Source organism: Danaus plexippus, assembly GCF_018135715.1.
Source record: "Danaus plexippus chromosome 3 unlocalized genomic scaffold, MEX_DaPlex mxdp_34, whole genome shotgun sequence".
NCBI classification, from domain to species: Eukaryota; Metazoa; Arthropoda; class Insecta; order Lepidoptera; family Nymphalidae; genus Danaus; species Danaus plexippus.
In genome coordinates, this window is record NW_026869846.1 from 870,001 (window position 1) to 893,307 (window position 23,307).

The following is a 23,307-nucleotide window of genomic DNA, read 5'->3' on the forward strand; positions in this document are numbered from 1 at the left end:
TCCAGGAATAAAACAACTTTCTGTTAAGGTAGCAATTATTTTATATTTTTTTTTGTTCAGATTGTATGAATTTTTTTAATATATAAATAACAAGTAAAACTGCTGGAATTTCGGTATACTACCTGGCAACATTTACCTTGTCATTTTTATCACGATGTAAACAACTGTCATAATTCAAATATTTCAACCGACGTTCACATAGAATCAAAATAAATGTTTTTTTAAAGTGTGTTTTGGTGTTAGTTTCATATGAATTAGTAGAATTTTTATTCCAAATGTATAACATATATTGTGATCATGAATAACAATACTGAGTCTACATCAAATAGTATCAAATTTGCGCCAATGCCTATGTCGGCATTACTGGCCAATTTGATGCCATTACAGAATCAATCTGTTACTCCAGATTCAAGTTTTACTACTGACGACAGCGATGATTCAATAAGTGAATCCGTTGCTCCTAAGAAATGTCAATTTACAATAAAATCTTCCACTCCTCAAGTTACGGCGAACAAAGAAAATAACTTCCGAGCCTTTGCATCCGAAAGAAAAATAACAAAAAATGACGATAGTAAAGAATGTAATTCCCAAAATAAAGTTAAGAATCAGACATTCTCAGGTAAAGATTTTAATCTATTGCATGAGGATCGAAAATTTACGAATAAAAACGTATATAATGAATCCGAGGTAAAAAAGCCCATTGTTTTGAAGCCCCAGGATACCAACGTAAAGATACAGAATAATAAATCCAATTCAGCCCATAAAAAAACTCCTGTGAAAACAAAAGTGTCTAATACCTGTCAAAAAACAGCAACGCCAAAAATCAAAGCTGGTATAAGGAAATTCACGCCAGGCTCGGCAAGACAGAGCCAGAAGAAGACGCCGCAACAGACGGTGATTCAGAACAGAGATAAAGTGAGGTGCGAGTTGTTCAGACATAATCAGAAGAAGGAAGACCCGCTTCCACCTCCCAAGCCAGCTCCTGCTCCAGTAGTCATGGTGCCGGTACCAGAAACTCCTCTGAACAGAAAACCCATGCCTGCTTCCTATGCTGCCACACCATCATATCCACAGGGTGTGATTGGAAATAATTCCAAAATACTGTTTAAAACTACGTGCATAAAAGATAAAAAATATATGTTTATTAAGAAACTTGGCACGGGTGGGTCCAGTGAAGTGTATAAGGTAATGCATCCCTAGTCCCTACGATCCTCTGGACATAAAATAAATGATATATGATAATCTTTCTTATGTATATATTGTTACAGGTGTTAGAAGTAGGAACATCCAGTGAATATGCTGTAAAATGTGTCCACTTGGCTATAGATCAGGAGTTAGCTCAGGGCTATATCAATGAGGTCCGATTGCTGAGAGAGCTGCAGAACTCGGACAGAGTCATCAGGCTCTATGATTAGTGAGTAATTTCTATTCTATTTAAAAAAAAAAAACATTTTTTTAAATAAAGTTTTAAAATTTGGTAATATAGACTCAGTTATTTATTTATGTGAACAGGAGTCACAACTTTCACTTCCACAAAATAGTTATATAGTAATAGTAATCAGTTGCTTTAAATATAAATCTCTATGTCTGTATTAGAGCCAGGGGTTGGCATTAAATATATAAGTAAAATGTTTAAACAAATTGAATTAATTCACAGACTCATGTCAGGGTTTGAGAGCTTATATGTAAATTAAGTGGTATCTGGCTCAAATTCTGTTCCCTCTATATTTTCGTTTTTTTTTTTATGTTAGCAAACCGTAATAGCAATCCTACGTTCATGTCACCGTCTCTAGTATTGTTGCTTATCTGCTATATATATTAATAAATATGTACATGACCTCTCAGTGAGTACGACCGACAGAATCAGTTCCTCCGTATGGTGTTGGAGGTTGGTGAAACGGATCTCTCGTCGTTCCTCCGCGCGCGCGGCTCCGGTCTGCCGCCCGCGCTCGTCCTACACTACTGGGAGGAGATGCTTCACGCTGTACATTATATACATGAACATGGTACTGTAACTCCTTACTCATTTAATTCGATATTTTTATTCTATATACCTTCATACGAATAACATTTCAGGAGTAATTCACGCGGACCTGAAGCCCGCAAATTTTTTGTTGGTGTGCGGGCGGTTGAAGTTGATCGACTTTGGGATAGCGTCCGCTATCAGCAGCGACGCGACGAGCGTGGTCCGCGCGCAGGCTGCCGGCACCTACTCCTACATCAGTCCCGAGGCACTCATGGGCGGCGCCGGCGGGTACGGGGGCAGCGAAAATATTAAGGCAATAATCACAAAGAATTAGAGTATATTTAAGTAATACTACTTTAATAGTATACGTCTACAACTTAACAAGAATAGGAACATGCGCATACTAACACACTTACTCTGCTTATAGTTTTTATAAATGATATGATCTATTTATGCAGTAATACGTGTTGAGGATTCAATTTCTAAAAATCTGCAAAAAAAAGCTACAACATACATTCCTGAAATAAAATTTAAAAAGAAATGTGTACTGTCTAATAGCTGTGACGCTCCGGAGGTAACAGATGCGGACATTCCTCGTATGGATCGGATTTATCTTTGTATAATTTCAATTTGAATCATTTTTTAAATCAACATTACTTTTATGTTAAAAGCAATTAAACGAATAAGCACAGTATTTTTAGTTCTGTCAGGCTGAATGTACAAACACATTATAGCTTTTAATTTCCAAATCATAAGCAGTATATTTTTTTTTATAAACTGTTGCTTTCACTTATTATTCTATTTCGTCTGTTAGATCTCTTTCCGGTCGGACGTGTGGTCGCTGGGGTGTATCTTGTATAGTATGGTGTATGGCCGCACGCCGTTCGGTCACATTCCTAACCTCGCCAAGCTGACCGCCATCCTCGACCCCAACCACCGCATCGACTACCCGCCAGCAGAACGTTAGTACAAGTTAATGACAAATTATAAAAATTTCTCCACGATAACTGAAAGCATTAATCATCATATCAAGCGCAGACCCCAGTAACATGTGATTGACAAAGACGATGTCCTTGAACAGATCTGCCGCAGTCTTTAATTTCTACCCTGAAGTGGTGTCTCACGTACAACGCGCGGTCCCGTCCGTCCGTGCGCGAGCTGCTGTCCGTCCGACACCTGCAACCGGCGCAGGCTCCGCTGCCGGACTCGTTGCTCCAGCGCCTGAGACAGCACGTGACTCCCGAGGAGTACTCCCTGCTGCAGCGGGCTCAGATATGACACAACTGACCAGTGTAATAAACTCAATGGACCCGAGGAGTGTAAATCTCGCCCCTTGACCTGTATATAGACTAGCACGGTCTAGTTGTATAGATGAAGCGTTAGGCTAATGTAAATATTAAATTACAAACCGATGTGTTCCTACCGGAAGTGTTATGACTCGACAACTTAACATTCATTGGGGAAGTGTTAATAAGGTTCGAACAAAAATAATAATGTATCTCGTGCATCGTCTGGGTCGGAATAACGAGTCTGATCGCATATTTTGTCAATATTCTCTTTTTTTAAATACATTAAATACGAACGAGTTTGAAATGTTAAGTACATTACAACTATGATTTCCCTCATAATGCTGTAAAAAATAATGTTTTAGTAACAAATGTATTGATTTGGGTTAAAATATATATGAAAGGAAAGACTTGTGATTGGGGAATAAATATATTTATTAAAATGCTTTTAAAAATACAATAAGATTTATTATATTGACTCTCAGAATAATGTTAAGCGAACAGTTAGTGTAAAGTTAAGCTTACGATAAATAATCATTAGCTCACAAAATGTATGAAATAAAATGCAATATCCACATTAAACTAGGTCTCTGTGAAATGTGTATTTTATTAGAAATCCGTTAAGACCGGGAGCTTCGTATTCCTCTGCTTGATTCAGAGGAAAGGAATTCATACCCATTGCATTAACTCATTTACCAGTTGGTAAAAACACTTGGCTACGCTTCACGTAGATGTACGTTTAGGTAAATCCAAGGACACGTTACACTTGAACGTCCAACGTAACGCCGGCCGTGCATTCGGAAGTAGCACAACAGCAAACAGTTTCTAATAAAACACGAGTGCGTAGAAAAACGTCAGTCTGATAGTTTTGGAATTGAAAGCGACTGGATGCAATACACGCAGCATCGGCGGCGCATTCGCGAAGGTCGACAAATAAAAACAGGGATGTTTGTTGTGGAGTTTAATAAGTTATAGCAAATAGCGGCAACACGGCGGCGAGGCGCTTAGTTCTGGAAGAGCGTGCGAGTGAAGTCGATGTAGTCGAGAGCGTTCGGTATGGGGCGCTCGGACTTCGGATCCACGAACGGCTTCATGCGCGCCACGCAGTAGTCCGCCATCTCCTTTGTGAGGTTCTAAAAATAGAGTATACGTAAGCATTCATTGTCGACAAATATTGTATTGGATACGTAAAAATCATGTGACATGTTTATTGTGTAGTGTGTGCGCACCGCATAGAGTTCGTCCTTGGTGACGTAGGCGCGGTCCTGATGCGCGGTGATGGCGCGGAACGCGTTCTCGATCTCCTCCGAAGAGTGAACGTTCTCCGTCTCCTTGCTGATCATGAAGGCCATGTACTCCTGCAGCGACACTTGGCCATCGCGGTTGGGATCGACCACATCTGTGTACGATTAAGATTAACGGTAGCCATTGTTCATGCGGTTTAACATGAGAGATATCGAGAATTAATTTTACAATATCATGTTACAACACTCACTGAGGATAGCCTCGAACTCCGGGTCTGGCTGACCCTCCTCCACCATGGGCAGGTCGTACCCGAGAGCCCGCAGACAGGATTTGAATTCGTGATGGTTGAGGCGGCCGGAGCGTTCCTTGTCGAAGTGTTTGAACATCATGGAGAACTCCTTGAGGGCGTCCTCGCTCACTCCGGAGTGATTCCTGGCCTGTATCTGCTGTTCCAGGTTATGCTGCATACGCATGGACAGCTGGTCCAGCTGGTCCCATTGTTGGGCTAAGCCCACCGTGCTGTGTTCCGTGTAACGGTTGTCCAAGATCAGGTGTTCTTCCAAAGCGGCACCTTAATCCCAAAAGAAGAAACTGTTAGTCAGTGCACTCATTATTTGTATTACTCAAACTCCTTCCATCCCAATTCAGAGAACTACTAAGAGAAAATGTTATATCACAACCAATAGAAATGTGTCTGCAACTCGCACGTACCCAGTTCCTCCAGTCGCCGCAGGTCGGCTCTCCTCGCACGCACCTCACCCGCTCGCTGCCGCAGCGCCGCCAGCTGCGCCTCCAGGGAACCGGTTCCCTCCATCATGGATGTACTACACATACATAAATAGTTATAGCACTACTCTGTTGAACTGTGTAGAGGACTTGTTAATAACAACATTCCTGTAAAAACGACACGAGCGTGTTTACGATGACAGATGTTCATGAGGTTTAAACATGGAGACGATGTTTATGATTTATATAATGACCTACACACGATTTTAAGAAAAAAAAAATGTTGTCTAACCGTAATTATAACAAGGGTTTTTTTAGATATATTATATTATAGATATGAAAATGAAAATATGATAATATAATGTTGAACGATGTATGAATAATGTTGAAATTAGTGATCACGTTGGAAAGTAAAAACAACAACTAAGTGTTAGTGGATAAAAGACAATATTTACATTCGGCAAATTCAAACTGTACATTTTCCTTAAATTCCATTATTAAACATCAAAACACCAAAATTGACAAAAAAAATAAATAAAAAAAATATAGCCAATGATTGATATTTTTGTTTGCTTTCAGCCAATCAGCCAACACTTGTTTAGTACAACACGCATCATTCGGCTACGTTACCCGTCCCAGCCTAGCAGCCGGTACCTGCACACCAAGCGCATGTTACATAATGTTCAGTTGTCAATCATTAACTAGTCGGGTCTCTGACTCTCATTAAAACATGAATTAGTTTCGAAGACGACTTTTTGTTCTATTGGCGATAACCTGGTCCTAGTAACTTTATAATACACACCGCGTCTCCGTCAGCCATTGATGGAAGGCGTTCGCGTGTTTGGCGAACTCCTTACGGAGTTTGTCGTTCTCTTCCTGACGCTGAGCCTCCTTTGTCAGCTCCACGTCGCGTTCCGCTGATGACAGAAAATAGAATTATTATTATTATTATTTCAGAGACTTCGACAACTGAGGAAAAGGGGACCACGTTGTTATAAAAATGAGGTAAAAATGTCTCAAAATCTTATCTCTACCTATTATCTTGCGCAGATTGCGCCAGGTCTCTTCGAGCGCCTCCATAGTGAACCAGGTGTACGGGTTGGCGCCGACGTTGAACGACTTGATTTGAGCGTCCAGAGCTGCTAGAGCCTCGAAATCGCTTTGAGCTGATGAAAGAGACGCCTACCACCCAACGAGATTGTTAGAATATTGTTCTACAAAACTGAACTTCATAGGACAGTTTCTGAAACTAATGAAGTATTATGTACCTGAAACTGTGCGTGGGCATCACGCAACGCCCGTATTTCTTCGATAGAGTTGCAACGAACCGGATCAGTGAGGTCCTCCTCGGCGTTCTCGAACCATGAATTGAATGCGGAAGCCTGTCGAATAATGAAATGTGTAAGATATAGATTATGAGACGACAGTTAATTAGCTTCACATGTAAGTGTATTAACCTTCTTGGCGAATGTCAGATACAGTTCCTCAATCTGGCGGAACTGATCCTGTAGTTGCAGCAGGCGTTGTTTCCGGGCGGCTGCGGCGGCCAGCAGGCGTTGCCAGCGCGCTATAACGTCCGCGTGCCTCTTGACGATGGCGGCGCTCTGCTCGTGTCCGGCCGCCACAAGCTGTTCCTTCAGGGACGTAATGTTCTGGATTCCCTCGTGTTCGAAGGCCGCGAGTCCAGCATCGAACGTGTCCTGTTTGGTTAGCAGCGTCTGGACAGTGGAGAGGTCGCGACCGAATTCATCCGAACGAACGTGCGTCTCCTTGTCCGCGATCCAAGACTCCACCACGTCCGCCTTCCACAACAGCTGGAGGTAGGCAGAGTTGTCAACGAGAGCTGCCTTGCGACGTGCCGCCAGACTCGTCAGCTTCTCCAACTTGGCCTGACAAAATTAAATTAGATCATCATTTGGACACACCACTTAACATTAATAGAAGGATAACCACAAAAATTAGAAAAATAAAATTCTAATATTTTTGAAATCCAACATTGAATCAAAACTAGTGTAGGTATATTAAGTCATACCTGCAATGCATGCAGTCTATGTGCCAGGGCGTCTGCGTGTAGATTGCCAGCCGCCAGAAGTGCCTCGCCCTCAGTAGTGAGGTCTCGTACGCGGACTCCCCGCGCCGCCAGCTCGGCCTCCAGAGCCTCGTGCTTCTTCAACAGACCTTGTACTGCGGCCATACTGTCTCCGCACTCGCTGGCCATAACGAGCTGTTGCTTTTCACTGAAAGTATTTTTATTATATATTCACCCTTCGTATTAAGTGAATTATTATTAACTTTAAATCAATCTCTAATTACCTAATCCAGGCTTCCTCTTCGTCAAGTTTAGCCAGGAACTGCTGGTATGCAAGTGACTGTTGTAACTTGACCCCGCGCTCGGCCGCCAGAGCCTGAAGGGCATCCCAGGCCTGTTCCAAGGCCTTCAACCGCTGCTCGATCTCCGCTACTCCCACATTGCTCACGTCCTTGAGCTTCTCGCCGGCCTTTTGCACAGCTTGTACAGCTGGTTCGTGACTCGCCAGTTCCGCTTCCAATCTTTTGTGTTTTTTCAACAGATTCTGCACTCCCGTCAGGTCGCGGCCGTAGTCATCAGACGCGACCAGCAATTTTTTCTCTCTATATAAAAAAGATCATTTAATTTATATTTTATTTATCATGAACATTGATGAAATAAAGTAAGTGAACTGACTTGATCCACGACTCCTCGTCGGCGATGTCCCTGAAGAACTGATGGAGCGTGTTGGCCTCATGTAGCAATGCCCGGCGATGAGCCGCCAGCCCTCGAACTTTCTCGAAGCGCTCGTTAATAGCCGACCGTCTAGCTCCTATACCAGCGCTATCGAACTGGCCTGAAGACACCAGGGCATCGGCCTGGGCGTTCATATCTGAAGCAAACATTATAACAACTAAGTTTCTGAAGTCATAAAATATCTACGAAGTAAAAAAATCCATTATAAAGAACAAATATTAACAAATACGTATAATATGAAACTACATACCACTAATTCTATCCTCGTGAGCTTGAATGTCAGCTTCGACCAGTTGATGTTTTTTCATGAGGTTCTGCACCGATGCCAAGTCCTTGCCTGAATCTTCAGACGTGAGCAGACTCTCGACCTGTGTTGAATTTTGATATCATACAATACAGTTGCTTATTAACTTTTATTGAAATCTCATTTAATAGTTTTACCTCTCCGAGCCAAAAGTCGAGATCCTTGACGGCGGCGATGTAAGTACGTTGTTTGTTGGCTTCCTTCAGCTTGAGAGACTTTTCTGTCGTCTTCTGAGTAAGGAACTCCCATTGGTCCGCGATGGACGCCAAACGTGCCTGGATAAGATATTGCAAAAATAACAAACTTATATAAAAATTGTCTATTGAATCAGTTCCAACCACTATATATAGCACAAAAATTGTTTTCTATTTGGAATTTGATTTAAATAATACTATTCGGAAACCTTACACATATAAATTCTTTAAATTATTATTTTTATTATTTGTCTCTGGTTTTGTTACCTGCACGGCGTCTTCGCTTCCGCTGCACTGTCCTCGCTGCACGAGATTTCCTCCCATAGCTAGTACAGATTGGATGCGTTCCGCGTTGGCCGCCAGCTCCGCCTCGAACGCTTGGTGCTTCTGGTGCTTGGACTGGATATTCGCCGGATCCTTCAACATACAATGTATCATTAGTATGCTTCCCCCATCACACCGCTGACACCGGCTATGGACTTTGCCAGCGGCTGATCTAATCAAATGATAATAATCTCTGTATGAACCTTGTAGCTCTCTTCGGTAGCGAGTTGTAACTTCTCGGCGATCCAGTTTTCCATCTCATCCGCATCACGTGAGAACTGCTGCAGGGTCTGTTCGTCGCCCAAACTGTACAGGAAAATAATAGTATCACAATGAATACAGCAATTTCATTTAAATTTTAAATATCAATCAGTAATTTTTTGGTTAAGAAAAATATATATCAATACAATAATGGAGCCACGTCTCGATTCGTTCGTTCTTACCGTGACCGCTTCTCTATGAGCGCCTCCTTGAGGTGTCTCCACCTGTCCAGAACCTGAGCTCGTTTCTTGTCAATGGGATCCGCGGCGTAGTGGTCGGACGCGATCAGCTGATCCGCCAGTGTCTGAACTTGAGCAATCTTCTCCTCCTATATTATTATTAAAAGTTATACTAATTAAAGCCTATGGAGTAATGTTTTATTTTAATACACGTCTTATTAGTTTTATTTTCACATACTTGTATTTGCCCGTATGTTTTTTTCACTAAATGAATTGTGACTAAAATATTCGACATGAATACGTCATACTAACATGTGCATTGATGGCCTTGTCGAAGTCCTCGTGTTTCTTAATGAGTTGTTCAACATTATCTCCTCCGTCGGGAACGTCTGCGGGCGCCAGGAACGCCTCCCTGGCCCCCATCCAGGCCTCCGCCTGCTCACAGTCGCGGTAGAACAGCTGCAGCTCGAGGTTCTGGTCCAGCTTCATACGACGAGCCACCCACGCTCTTAAATGTATCAAGTTTAAGTTAATAGAAGCGTGACGATAATGAACAAAAATATATGAAGTCATTTTATTGGAGACACGAAGTAGCCCTACTATTAATTATCAAAGTATTAAGTAATGTTATATGAATATAATAAAAAAAAAAAACATTTATGTAAATTACATTTGCGTTAACTACACGTGAAGTCACTAAGAATAAGTAAGAAGGTTAAGATGAAGTAAATAATAACTTCTCAAGCTCCTGCCGGGCATCGGCCATGGCGTTCAGTTTGTCCTGGATGTCTCCGCTGGCGTAGTGCCCGCCCTGCAGCAGCTGCTGGCCGAACAGTTCCAGCGCCTGGAAGGTGCCGGCGCGGGCGTCCATCTCCGTGCGATGTTCCTACAACATTATACGTTATATATGACACTGGAACACATCTCCTAGCAAACTGTAAACGGTAACGTCAAAAGTTAAGCTAAATGTTAGGTCCCATTGATTATTATTTATTTTTATAAATTAGATTTTCAAGTTTGCAACACGAAAAACACACAGAAGCTCGAAGAGAATTTTATTAAATATTTGCCCCCTTTGAAGCTTTAAATATTTTCAAGTGACATATTAGAGCCAACATTAATATTAAATCTAACAACATTATACAATACCAATGATATTTTAGTAGAGATGTGAATGATTATTTGAATGAAGAATATAGAAAACTTAATTTGTTAAATCATTTTATAAACACGATTCGTGTACGCGAGTGGACTGAAAACACCACGTCACAGTAACGACCACATAATATAATAGCGTCTCGACGTTATTCCCTAGAAATATTTAAAAAAATCTAGTTTAATAATGAAACATAAATTAAATTAATTTTACAAACACTATATCAAAAAATATTTAGGAATGATTATATAGCAGATTAAATTTTTAACCAATTTTAAAAATAGAACGTTAAAGTTTACAATTATATTATCTGTAGTTCTATTAGTTGTCTGTTACAGTGAGCTTAGATTGAGATGCGACAAGAAATAGTATTGCAAGAGGTGTCGATTGCTAGAGCACACATGCGTTGATCTGACCTGCGGCAGTATGCCGTAATGCGCGTCTATCTCCAAGCGCTGGTTCTAGAAACATATCCTGTCTTAACCGTCACGATAGTTAACCACATATTATTTATAAATGTAAAGATTACCACAGTTTTGTGAATATACGGACTGACAGAGTGCGTTCGAATGGGCTATGTACCTGATGTCTCTCTAACAGAGCTTCTGCGCCGGTCACGTCGTTGGCGAGTTCCTCTGAGCTGACCAGCGCCATCATGGAGTTGATCCACGCCATCAGGTCACGGTAGTCTGATAGGAATCTAGAAACAAAGTGTCAGGGGCAGGGTTAAACAGAATTAATTAAATTGTTTAAAATTATAACTGAACTGTTCATAGAGATATACATTTTCTTACATAAACTTTGATTTATTTAGATTTAATATAACGAAATGTGTAAGGACATTTTTGTATTATTACCTGGGCCGATAGTATTTTAACAGTACTAGATGACTGTGATAATTTTATAAAACTTCTCCGTACTTCTATGTGCCATAAACATTATCATAACATACCTCTGCAGGTCGTAGGAGTCGAGTAGCTTCTCCTTCCTGGCGTTGGCGCGAGCCTGCAGCTGGTGCCAGGCTTCGTTGATCTCTCGCTGCTTGCTGTATGTAGCGTCGGCGGAGTCTCCGTGAGTGGACATGAGGCGGTTGGCCGTGTCGTCCAGCTGGCGGATTTTGTCTCCGAGGGCCGCCAGATCTCTCTCGAGTCCCTCGTGCTTGCCTAAAGTATTCAATATCCTGATGAAACTGGTCACATGATATTACAAATAGCTGTTTTCCCGTTATATTTGAACCAACACGTATATGAAAATCGTGAACCGTGATCACTACTCACGCTGCAGGGTCTGTACAGAGCGCAGGTCTCGTCCCAGGTCGTCGGTGGAGAGCGCGGCCTCCTTCTCGGCGATCCAGTCCTTGGTTTCGTCCACGTCTCTATGGAACCTCTGCACCTCGTGAGCGGACCCCAGCTGGGCCGCTCGCTCCGAGGTCAGCTGTTGTAGCGACGTCCACTTAGAGTTGAGCTCCTGCAAAGGATATAGTATTAGACATTCATCAACACTTTGATTAATCGTCAGTTAATTAAAGAATGTGATGTGTAGTTAGTTATCTGACCTGCATCTGTGTCTTGATCTTCAAGGCGGCCTCGGTCTGTCCGACCGTCATGAGTTGCACGGCGATCTCGTTCATCTCAGCCAGGCGGACCTCGTTGGCTCGAAGGTCGTTCTGGAAGTCGTCGAACTTCTTCTGCATCACCTCCACCTGCTCCAGGTCCTCTCCGACGTCTTGAACTTGCGCGTGCATCTCCTAATATAATGGTCATCATATTTAGTACACGTCTCGTTTCAATACCTCACCACACGTGTATCAGTTGCGAACCTTGTCCTTGATCCATGTCGCTAGTTCCGCCGCCTCTCTAACGAGAACGTAAGCCTTCACAGTCTCGTTGAGTTTGTTCTGACGCTCGCGAGCGAGCGCTAGCAGATTGTCGTATTGGCCTTCGATCTGTAATTAATATTACGTAATATTAATAAATACGCGGACTTATACTATGTAGAAGTAAGAAGCTTTTTAAAATAGACATCTATTTGAGAAATTCTCAGCGCTCTTTCATTTGATACCTATACATAGAAATTACTAAAAAATATTTATTCCCTTATTTTGGAGTATTTCGCCGTGACTGATCAAGCATGAAGTCTCTCACCTCACCGTCAATGGTCTCCCATAATAAAAGTGAATTTCAAGTCATACGGTTGAAGATGTCTTTCTTCAACATTGAGCTTCATGGTTTCACCCTGACCGAGAGTTACACATAGATATGGTGAGTTTGTTTTACTCCGTGTAAGGCTCTACCTGGTTCTGTCTGGCCGCGATGGAGTTGGAATCGGCGAGATTCTGTTGAGAGGAGGACAGGCCGGCGTCGATCTTCTTCACATAAGCAGCTGGCACGAAGCCCTGGCGGTCGTTCACTTCGACCTTCCACCAGTCCTGAACAAACAATATATAAGGTCAACAAGAAAACAATATCACAACGAAGCTAAAGCAGTGTTTCACATCTGTTCATACAGTGTGTTATTTAATCTCTTAATATGCCTTATTAGCATCGCGTCACGTGAGATATGGTGATAATAATATCGATGCATATAAACATATATTTATGTATATATATATTGTTCCACTAGTGAGAAGTCATACAGTCATTTCCTTATATAGTTTTTTGACCACAAACGTTTCGTGAGTATCGTATGATGTTTGATTAATACGTAACGCGCCGGAACGTAGTTAAGACTACTAAAGGATCGATATGAGAAACTTAAGAGATAAACAATGTATTGGCTCGTGATTTAAAACTGTGATCACCTTAATATAAAATTTTCAATAATTTTCATTTAATATTCAACACAATCGGTGGGATAGAATATAATTTATATTAATAAAACCTTAAAAAATATGTTACTTCCGATAACGTTCAAAAAAATTAATACTTATTTCGGATATTATAATATTTCTTTACAGCAAATGCAGAGTTGTTTACACTTCCTCACATTGTAAAGTCACATTATACAAAACCGAGATTCGTCAAAGCGTTTAAGAATTTCAAATTACGCATGACACACTATAAACCTGTAGAACAAACAAAAATATATGGAAACTAGTGAATGTTTTAAGCATGAATGTCTCTTTATATTACGTTTCATTAACACTGAATCATCATAATATTCCTTACACTTAGTTTTATAACCTTAATTTGCTTTTTTCTGTTAAAGTCGAAGACGTCCTCCAGTAATATAACACACAACCAGCTGAGGACAATCATAACTACGGTGTACGAGATATCACTACTCTATCACAGATTGTAATGTAAATATTGTATTTATATACAGCTGATCAGACTAGACAGTAACACAAGTCGTTTCCAAGCCGTCCGTCACCTGTTATATACATTGTAATAAAAGCTACATTTCAATAACGACAAGTGATATTAAAAGCGCATATTTTTCGTAATCATAATTCGTATGTCGCGATAATCGTCATCGTTTACGTAACACGACCGGTCCGAAGCAGACTCGCGACGGTACTGACTGGTCACTGCTGTCTGCTGAGCTGCGGACACCGAGCATTGACAACCGTATTATTATTCCTTGTGACCACATTCACCACACACGAAGCGTTCTCCGTATCACATTCAATAACCTACGCTAGTACTATAACGAGAGTAGATTCATGAACGAATAGCTGCTACCCTTCCGTATGTAGTGCTCCGATATCAACTCGGACTAAGGAAACCGAACTTCATCACATTAAGTACATTCCTAAATACAGTTCTACTATAATATCGTTTCTCAATACGTTTTATGCAATCGTAGTAAAAAATTATGTTACGACCAGTTATCTCTTAACACGCCGTTGATAAGGACACAACTTCCTAGCGTATTATTGTTATAAGCATTAATATTTGTTGATAATAACTCGTATCTTAGACTTACGCCTCGACTTCATTACACACCATACAACATTATTAAAATATAAACACGAGGGAAAAAAACTGAGTTCGAAAGAACTGACCCGATATGTAAACCGTATCTTTATTTAATATTGAATCAGATAACAATATGAAGCAGCCGGGCACTATTGAAACTCATTATTTATAAACTCTCAGGACGACGCAGCATCGCTTCACATCGAAGTATTGTTCTTTAATCGGCCCGTTAGAATCGATAGCTTGATATATTGAACGCCCTCAGCGGGCACCCGCCAGGTCTACATCGTCACACCACACACGAAGCGGTTCCCGGTTCCCGTTCAATAAACTACCTTAATAGTGTAACCTGACAAGACGTATGACCGGAAACCGTTAACGCTCCGTATGTAGTGTGAGGATGCCAGCTCAGACTAAGCATACTGACCACAGTTACGTGGAAGGAATGCGACGTGGCATTATTACAGATTAGAGCCGACCTTATTGTTGGAGTTCAGCAGCGTCAGCACGTCGCCTCTCTTCATGGACACCTCGCGCGGTGACTTCTCGGCGTAGTCGTACAGAGCTACGACGCACTCCTTGCCCGACACGTCCACTATGGGAGATTCCTGTTGCTGTTGACGGACGCGTTCATGAAATCAAACTGACGTTGATATAGGACAGGCAACGCAAAGATATACTGTGATGTGAAGGTGTCATACCCGACAGGAGTTCGCCTGTTCCCTGAGGGCTTTGATGGTGTTTCCGAAGGCTTCGAGATCGGACAGAAGCGCTTCGTGTTTCTTGAGCAGTGCCTCGGAGGAGTCTTCATCCTTGCCGTAGTCCTGGGTGTTGGCCACGGGTTCCTTTTCTCGCATCCAGGACTCCGCCTCGTTGGCATCCGCGAAGTATTGCTGCGCTTGGAGAGAGTCCTCCAGGTCTTGTTTGCGCTAATCAATATAAGAAACTATGTAGTATTTTGCTATTTTCTAAACGTTTATCGAAAATCAAATATGACATATAATAATGTAATGTATACGAAGAAAATAAAAAATGTCTCTGTTTACTGTTTACGAACAAACTGTTTTTACCCAACGCTTAGAGATGGATACAAGGTGTATACTTGAAAACAGCAGCTCTTACAAGTTTCAGTTAATCTCTTAAATGGCTAGACCGATTTCAATATGACTTGCATAAGCAAATAACTGATGTAACAAGGAGAATACCAGGCTACTGTTATTTTAGATTATTTTTTTTTGTAAAAACAATGAGCAGACCAAGTTGCGGCGAACGACATGTTCGACCCGAGGTAGATTTTAATGATGCAAGTGTGTTTCCTCACCTGCAGCGCCTTCTCCTGCAGCTGTGTCCAAGTGGCGGTGAGTGAGTGCAGCCTCGCGGCGATGTCCGCGGCGGCGAAGTGTCCCGCGTCCCTGAGCGCGGCGCCGGCGGCTCGCACGGCCTCCACTCGCGCCTCGTGCTGCGCCATCTCCCCCATCACCGCCTGCTGTTTCTTCATCAGGTTCTGAACGCCGATCAGATCGCGACCTGCGACGGGTTGAGTGTGATTGTAACATGTCTTTGAATATAATCAGGGAACTCTCTCCTGATACAAATTTAAATAAAACTATTCATTATAGATTCACTTCACATATTTAGTTCTATATATATATATTATAATTATTTCAGTTTCACCTCTGTTGGTGGAGGCGATGATAGGTTCCTTCTCACGGATCCAGGCGGCTTCATCGTCCAGATCTCTGAAGAGCTGCTGCGCTTGCAAAGAGTCCAAAAGACGCCGCTTACGAACGGCCATCGGTTTGTCAAGGGCTGCGTATCGAGCTACAAGGGCGTCCTGTATAGATTCCAGAAAAAAATATATAAATATGTTGGGCTACTTATTGATTGAATTGTAAATAGACAAACATCTCTTTGTGTTGTATAATTTAATGTTCATAGATAAAGAAACATAAAGGGAACAAACCCGTTTAGCTTTGATGTTGTCAGCATCAAAGTGTCCCTTCTCAATGAACTGCTCAGCCTGTTCCCTCAGCGCCTCAATCCGCTCAGCGTGAGAGCTGACGTCAGCTTCAAGCAGCGCATGTTTCTTTTGCAGATTCTGTACACTAGTGAGATCCTGCAACGGTTAATATTTTTATCAATTGTTTCTTAAGTCTCATTATGTTGTCAAAGAATATCTTATCATGAGCATATCAATCATATTTTTTCTTGGTTAATATGTGTCTCATACCTTCCCGTAATCCTCGCTAAGCAGCTGTCCCTCGACCTCGGACAGCCACAGTTCAATATCCTCGGCTGCTCGGTTAAACTGTTGCTGAGCGGCCGCCTCCTGCAGCTTGCTGCCCTTCAGCTCGGATGCCTGAACAAGTCTCTCCCACAAGCCGCCTAGTTCTTCCATACGGGACTCGATTTGAGCTGCATCGATAATAATAATGAAGAAACAATATTGAACGGAAACAGAAAAGTCTTTACTTTTAAAGATATGAGTAAAAGATTCATTAAAGAAACTAATCAAATTAAGCTAATCGCAAGAAATGAAGTTTGAAATAAAATGAAGCAGTGAGTGAGCAGCGCCGTCAAGGCCTGGGCCTGGTGTGTGCACTTAGTTCAGCGTCAGTGTTGCCGGTGATCATTAACGACTCATGAACAACTTACGTTTCGCGAAGTGTTCTTGTTCGAGCAGCTTACTCCCCAGAGCGTTGATCTCGTCCACGCGAGGTTTATTTGCCAACAGTTCCTGTTCGAAGTTTTGGTGTTTTTGCACTTTACCGTTCAGGTTGGTGGGGTCTAGATAATTATCATCGGTGGCAAACTTGAGCTTCTCGTTGATCCAGCCTGGTGGAAGGCGAAGAATAATTACAAAATTGTTTTTCAAATTAATGAATATCAATTGGTTAACACTTTCAATACGCGCAACGAAAATACTTCCAGTGTTGTCGTTCTCTCACCTTTAGTCTCGTCACAGTCGCGTTCGAACTGCTGGTACTTATAGGCGTCCTCGAGTAAGGCGCGACGCTGACTCGACTTCTCCAGCAAGGCGGCGCGACGCTCAAGGAGCTAATTGAAAATAAATGATTTATGTACCGAAAAGATTTTGTTGCCGAGGTGCTTTCTAAGCAGCGACCACATCAAAATAACGAACCATCTCTCTCCTCTGGGCTACGTCGTCGGCGGCATAGTGTTGACCTTCAATGAGTTTAGTAGCGAATTCGTCTAAGGCCTTGATCTTTTCTTCCTGGGCGGCGAGAGACTTCTCAAAATCTTCATGTTTCTTTAGCAGAGCCTCCACTGAATCCAAAGAATCGCCAACATCTTCGTTAGCAAGGAAAGCCTGTTCAAATAAAAAGGTTTAGTTTACTCATAGCTCTCCAGTTAATACAGTTTAGGTGATTTAAGAATGAGTCACCTCCTGTTTGTGCATCCAGGTGTCAGCTTGTTCCGTGTCTCTATAGAAAAGCTGCAGATCCATACACTGCAGGTACAGAACTCTTCGCTGTTCCCACAGCGCGTTCAGCGCTTCTCTATCACGTTGAAGGGCCTCCAGTGCCGTACGTACTTCAGCTGAGCCGCGGTGTCCAGCGGCTACCAGCGCCTCTCCACTAGACGCGCAAGCGTTCATTACGTCTTCACGCGCGTCCATTTCACCCTTTCAATAGAAAAATAGTTAGACATTTGTTCATTATCAATCCATACATTATATTGTATTCACTTGTGGTACCTTGTGCTCCTGATGTCTCTCCAGCAAGGCCTCGGCCCCAGGAACGTCCTTCGCGAGGTCATCAGCTGCAATAAGCGCGCGGATGTCGCTCATCCACGAAATCAAGTCGCGGTAGTCGGCCAGGAAGCGATGGAGTGCGTAGGATGATTCGAGCTCGGTACGACGTTCCTAAACGACGTGACATTATATAGTAATGGGTGCCTCAAATTAAAATAAATTTGTTATCATTTTTATTAAAACGTTTAGACATCCTTACCTGAGCCTTCTGAACCAGTCTTTGCCAGGCGTTCGCGATTTCATCTCGTTTGCCATGTATGGCGGGTGCGTGGTCGGCGTGAATAGCGGCGAGTCGGGCGGCTTCTCCGTCCAAAGTGGTGACCTTGTCTTCCAGAGCTGCCAGATCGCGCTCTACGCCCTCGTGTTTCCGCTGCAAGGTTTGGACGGTAGCCAGGTCACGGCCATGATCATCAGATCCGAGAACGACATCCTTCTCTGAGATCCAGGCGATGGTCTCGTCTGCGTCACGGTTGAAGCGCTGAATCTCGTGCGCTCCAAATAGACGCTCCTGACGCATTAGTGCCATCTGACGAAGACGCTGCCAGGCCTCGTTCAGCTCCTGCGGGCACAAAATAAAAAAAATTAATAACGAGAATCTAACATACATAACAAACAAACACATGTAAATACTAACATCCTTTCTCTTCACAATAGTCTCTCGCTCGGGATGTCCTTCGAGCACGAGCCTTTCAGCGAGCTGGTTGACCTCGGTGACGCGATACTCCTGCGCCGCCATATCCTTCTGGAACTCGTCGAATTTGCGCTGCAGAACTTCCACGTGCTCCAAGTCCGAACCGAACTCATCGGCACACACGAATGTCTCCTACATGTACAAAATATATCTTCTTTAATATTATAAATATATTTTATATAACTTAGAAGAAATAAAAAAAAATAAAAAGAAAAACTTAGAAGAAATGAATACGAACCTTGTCATGTATCCAGAACATGACTTCATCACAGTGACGAAGGAACTGCACCAGCACCAGGGCCTGTTGCAACTTCATGCCCTTTTCGGCGAGACGGGAGAGCAGCAGCTCCCATAGACGGTGCAGTTCATCCAGCCTCTTGCGAATAGTCTCAGAAGCGAAGTGTCCAGCTGATATCATTTCACTGCCAGTGTTGTCGAGGACTACGATCGCGTTAGAGTGCGCTGCTACTTCGGCCTCGAAAGCTTGATGTTTTTGGATCTTAGCCTGGTTAAAAAAATCAAAAATTATTATCATCCCTGCTGAGGCATTCCCAAGGGATTACAGTGAAGTTCTCTAAGAGGAGAGAACAGGTATTTGATGGGTCAGGAATGCGTTATTTATAGAAAGAATGTATACAAAAGGTATCTACATACTTGCAAGTTAGTAGGATCTTTGTAGCTCTCATCACTAGCAGCTTGCAGCTTCTCCTGTATCCAGGACTCCAACTCGTCGGCGTCACGTTTGAAGTACTGGAAGCGACGAGAGTCTTCCAACTTTTCACGCTTAGCGCGTGCTTCTTGTTTGAAATCTTCATAGCGATTGAGAACCTTTAGAAAAATATATTTAGGTTAACAGGAAACACCTCGTATAATGATTTAGTTTTGTTCATATGTGTACACATACGAGTATTTAGATTAACTATAGAAGCCACAAATAAAGTGGTCATGGAGGTTTAACCTCATGACAACAGAAGATAGGAATTTTAATACAGCTTATATATTAGCTTCTTTAAATTATAATTCAAGTAATCTTTTCTTTGGAATAAACTAGCTAATGTTATCTTGTAACTGCAAGATATTCAGTGTCATATTTTGTTGACGGTTTTCATAGATTTTTCACAATATGCATTTGTTGGTGGATTCAACTTCTGACCGCGGGTGAGGTTTTGTATAAAATCTATATTGACGCGATTATGTAAAAAATAAAATGCATTCGAGTAATAGAAAGCAAATAATTCTACACTGTGAAACTTTTTATTTAAATGAAACGAATGTATTCGGATTACTGCGCGTATTTTATTATTTATAAAAACCGCATACTCCCGACGTTTCTATTACTTTTGCAGCAACCCCGATCAATGTTTTTATATTATTTTTTACGCGCACGAATCCGAAAATATAAGTTTCATTTAAATGAAAACTGCTGAAAGTAATAGATCTCACGAACCTTTAATTTACTTGTTTCAAACTGCTAATTATATTTTTTATTCTATAAAACCATTCAAAACTCGCGAGTGATTGATTTTATCACACCTACATGAATTAGATAAGTCTTATCTCCATATGTAGGTAATAAATAATATCCATACTAAATAAAAAATATCATAAGAGGCAATTAAAAAGTCATTTAATTTGAGGTTAATTAAATTCTGCTATCGGACACACTTGAAATAAATATAAAATTATGATTTCAATACTATATATGGCAACTTATAATAATTAATAAGTTATAAAAATTTTATTCATTTAATTTTGATAAATTATTTTTCTGTAAATAATAATTTGGTAGAAAATAGAAATGTCAAATGTATAGAAATACACAAATACTAAAACAAAGGAACAATAAACACATAGAAACCAAGCGAGAGTGATATCAGACAATCATATACGATGGGATATTACACAGTACAATATGATACAATAGCCTCATCACTCATTCTGTTAATTAGTCCAAGCAAGATCGGCACAACATTGTCGACTATTATTCATAGTATTGAAAATTTATTTCATAAGTTAAACTCGGTATTCAAGTGATTGTATAGAAAATAGTTAGGAAAAGAGGAATGTGTATTTATGGGAATTAACATCAATGTGCTCAGTACCTGTTCACGTCGTTCTTGAATGTCCTCTGCAGTCTCCAAGATCTTCACCTCCTTGGGGGGTGGAATCTGCTCCATGATGGATAATTAATTGTCTGAAACAATAAGAATTACTTAAAATTTTAAATTCAGTTAGAACAGAAAAACAAACACAAAATACATCAAAATTTATAAGAGGTTTGTTTTTGCTATATATTTTCTTTATAAGGATTTAATCAAACTACTTCCTACACCTCAAGGCGGTATGTAAGGTATACAAAACAACAATGTATAGCATTTTATATGAGATCACATTCCCTAGAGATAGCGTGTAGTCAGTGGTACAAGTGCTCTTATTAAATTTAATATGCTAGGTGGGAGTCACTTCTTCCTCCTATCCATTTGGGGCCTTGTATATTAATAGAGCCAATTACTTTACACTAGGCTAGCAACTAATAGCATATTCGGCTGTATATACAATCAGGCAACATTTACACTTATGTAGTGACCCAAAAAAGCTTTAGTCGAAAAGAAGTACACTACTTCCTAAAGATGCAGCAAAACTAACTTTCCCCTTCTAAAATTAACAAAATATATTATGTACCTAAGTATACAGGATTCTGCTGAATATAATAAAAGCCATGGGACAGACCAAATGTTAAAATTTACACAAATATTCATTGTAAGCCTGCTTGACGTTATCTAAAAAGCACATAGTAACAGTACTGAAGAATAAAAATGACATATATTTTGAAAATTACAATAAACACTCAAACATAAATCCTTTCCACAGACCACACTTAAATCTGAAATTAAGATTAGTTTTTTTAATTGATGAAAATTGTATAAGTGGGTTTATAAAAAAAAATGATATTAAAAAATATATATAAAAAAATGATTAGTGGTTAATTATAAAGCAAAACAGGTTACGTTAATATAGAACCTGAGGTCATACACTTGACATAATTGCATTACATCACATGGCCTTGTGACTCATCACAATACACATACCATAAAACCTCATTATTCACATAATTCTGTTACCATGTTGATATTCAGCCGAAAAATTTAAATTAACAGACAAAAAAAATGCTTTTTTTAAAAATGGGAAAGATAAACACTAAGATAAGAAACTGATAATTTGAATGCCATTCATATGATTCAGTTAATTGTCTATAGAAAACTCCCATAGTCTATAAAAAAAAAAATGTTCTTAAGTAAATTTGTTTATTTAATCACCTAAAAAAGTATGGTCAGTATTAAAATGATTAAATATTTGTTTTTTTTAAGTGTCTAATAATCATTCCATAATCTAATATGACAATTAGGTGATGTTGAACAATAATATGTTACATTATAATAAAATTATCTTGTGCTTTCTGATTGGATTCCATTTAAGCGTATAACAAATAAAGATATTTTCAATATGTTCAAAAACAAATTATTGATTAGTATTAGTATATAAAAACTTTTATAAATTTAACTGTTACCTTCTAAATTTCTCGATGATTATTGTAGAATGAAAGTTAATCTAATTACCCTGACTATTGAATGTCCGAGCCTAATCAATAATCGAGACTACACTGCAGTATTTCTATTGACATTTTTAACGCAATGTAAAATATTCTGTCAAGTAGTCACGGACGAAAATTATTCCGCAGCGGTAACCTACTTTACAGTTTACAAAGATGGCAGCTTAACGGAACCCGGCTTTTAGAGTTCCAGTATCCGAGTAATATGCTTCCTACTGACTACTGGTATACAATGACGTAATATTCCAAAATAAACTTAAGGATAACGGCAAGCCGCATAGCCAGCTGTGTATGTATATTTACGAACACTTTCATTAGAAATCCTAACTTAGTTTCTGATCCACCCAAATTTTCAATATGTTTAAATAAAAAAGTACATGGACTTCCTAAGTACATGGATAATTTGATAAAAGTGTTAGTCAAGAATCGAAACATGGGCGTGTCAGATATAAGATTGTTAACAAAATGTAAATGGATTAAACAAGGAAAAAAATAAGAATTTGAATTGCTTACCAGGATTTGTAGAATTAATCAATGCACTTAAAATAATTTAATTGTTTTTCTAGCACATAAATCTTCACTTAGAAAGATCGTTCGTTCGACATTCAGGTCGCGTTAATACACTTTCCACCTACAATGATTACAGTGCTGCCATATTAAACTACGAACATTGCCATGTCAAAGATATTTTTGAACAACTAAAACTGAACAAAATTTTTGTTATATATCACTGATATATCTTTATATTATTATTTAAAAGATCAAGAATTTTTTATCATATTCTCTATTTAATTTTTTAAATATTTGATTAAATACATAACTTTAAATATTCAGATATAAATAAATAAATATATATAAATGACTTTGAAAATAGACATTGCCCAAAGAAATTTTTAAGTAATATAT

The 23,307-nt window shown here is 40.2% G+C and overlaps 2 protein-coding genes across 5 annotated transcripts; one reads left to right on the forward strand and one right to left on the reverse strand.

Moving 5' to 3' along the window:
• The first annotated feature begins 193 nt into the window (after window positions 1–193).
• On the forward strand, window positions 194–4,088 carry LOC116773140 (dual specificity protein kinase Ttk-like). Its single transcript, XM_032665574.2, has 6 exons — window positions 194–1,185; window positions 1,269–1,414; window positions 1,846–2,006; window positions 2,077–2,279; window positions 2,781–2,928; window positions 3,048–4,088. The coding sequence occupies exons 1-6, from the start codon at window positions 298–300 to the stop codon at window positions 3,242–3,244; spliced, it is 1,743 nt and encodes a 580-aa protein (XP_032521465.2). The 5' UTR covers window positions 194–297; the 3' UTR covers window positions 3,245–4,088.
• Window positions 4,089–4,198: 110 nt separating this feature from the next.
• LOC116772877 (spectrin alpha chain) lies at window positions 4,199–23,054 on the reverse strand. Of its 4 annotated transcripts, XM_032665218.2 has the most exons (43): window positions 22,915–23,054; window positions 20,894–20,985; window positions 19,446–19,619; window positions 19,030–19,296; window positions 18,735–18,923; window positions 18,300–18,659; window positions 18,044–18,211; window positions 17,732–17,971; window positions 17,468–17,656; window positions 17,274–17,382; window positions 16,981–17,160; window positions 16,556–16,740; window positions 16,289–16,441; window positions 16,000–16,159; window positions 15,647–15,852; window positions 15,027–15,254; window positions 14,805–14,939; window positions 12,699–12,833; window positions 12,225–12,350; window positions 11,961–12,152; window positions 11,683–11,872; window positions 11,358–11,568; window positions 10,988–11,105; window positions 10,822–10,866; window positions 9,987–10,135; window positions 9,562–9,757; window positions 9,253–9,398; window positions 9,013–9,115; window positions 8,753–8,902; window positions 8,429–8,566; window positions 8,238–8,355; window positions 7,928–8,123; window positions 7,537–7,854; window positions 7,256–7,460; window positions 6,681–7,112; window positions 6,492–6,605; window positions 6,258–6,405; window positions 6,026–6,140; window positions 5,854–5,877; window positions 5,209–5,321; window positions 4,748–5,068; window positions 4,482–4,651; window positions 4,199–4,385 (listed from the first exon to the last, which is right to left on the reverse strand). In XM_032665218.2, exons 2-43 carry the CDS (start codon window positions 20,966–20,968, stop codon window positions 4,257–4,259), a joined length of 7,320 nt encoding a protein of 2,439 aa, XP_032521109.1. In that variant the 5' UTR covers window positions 20,969–20,985; window positions 22,915–23,054; the 3' UTR covers window positions 4,199–4,256. The 4 variants fall into 4 exon arrangements, with proteins under 4 accessions (XP_032521109.1, XP_032521268.1, XP_032521191.1 ...); XM_032665377.2 differs by lacking the exon at window positions 10,822–10,866; XM_032665300.2 differs by lacking the exon at window positions 5,854–5,877.
• Window positions 23,055–23,307: the final 253 nt, after the last annotated feature.

Excerpts from the sequence above, each read along its gene's own strand:
- LOC116773140 (XM_032665574.2), top strand. The coding sequence starts at position 298 with ATGAATAACAATACTGAGTCTACATCAAATAGTATCAAATTTGCGCCA. Across the intron at positions 2,007-2,076 it reads ACATTATATACATGAACATG|GAGTAATTCACGCGGACCTG; the intron begins GTACTGTAACTC and ends ATAACATTTCAG. Across the intron at positions 2,929-3,047 it reads CGACTACCCGCCAGCAGAAC|ATCTGCCGCAGTCTTTAATT; the intron begins GTTAGTACAAGT and ends GTCCTTGAACAG.
- LOC116772877 (XM_032665218.2), bottom strand. The coding sequence starts at position 20,968 with ATGGAGCAGATTCCACCCCCCAAGGAGGTGAAGATCTTGGAGACTGCA. Across the intron at positions 6,141-6,257 it reads CAATCTGCGCAAGATAATAG|CGGAACGCGACGTGGAGCTG; the intron begins GTAGAGATAAGA and ends TTCTGTCATCAG. Across the intron at positions 4,386-4,481 it reads CCAAGGACGAACTCTATGCG|AACCTCACAAAGGAGATGGC; the intron begins GTGCGCACACAC and ends CTCTATTTTTAG.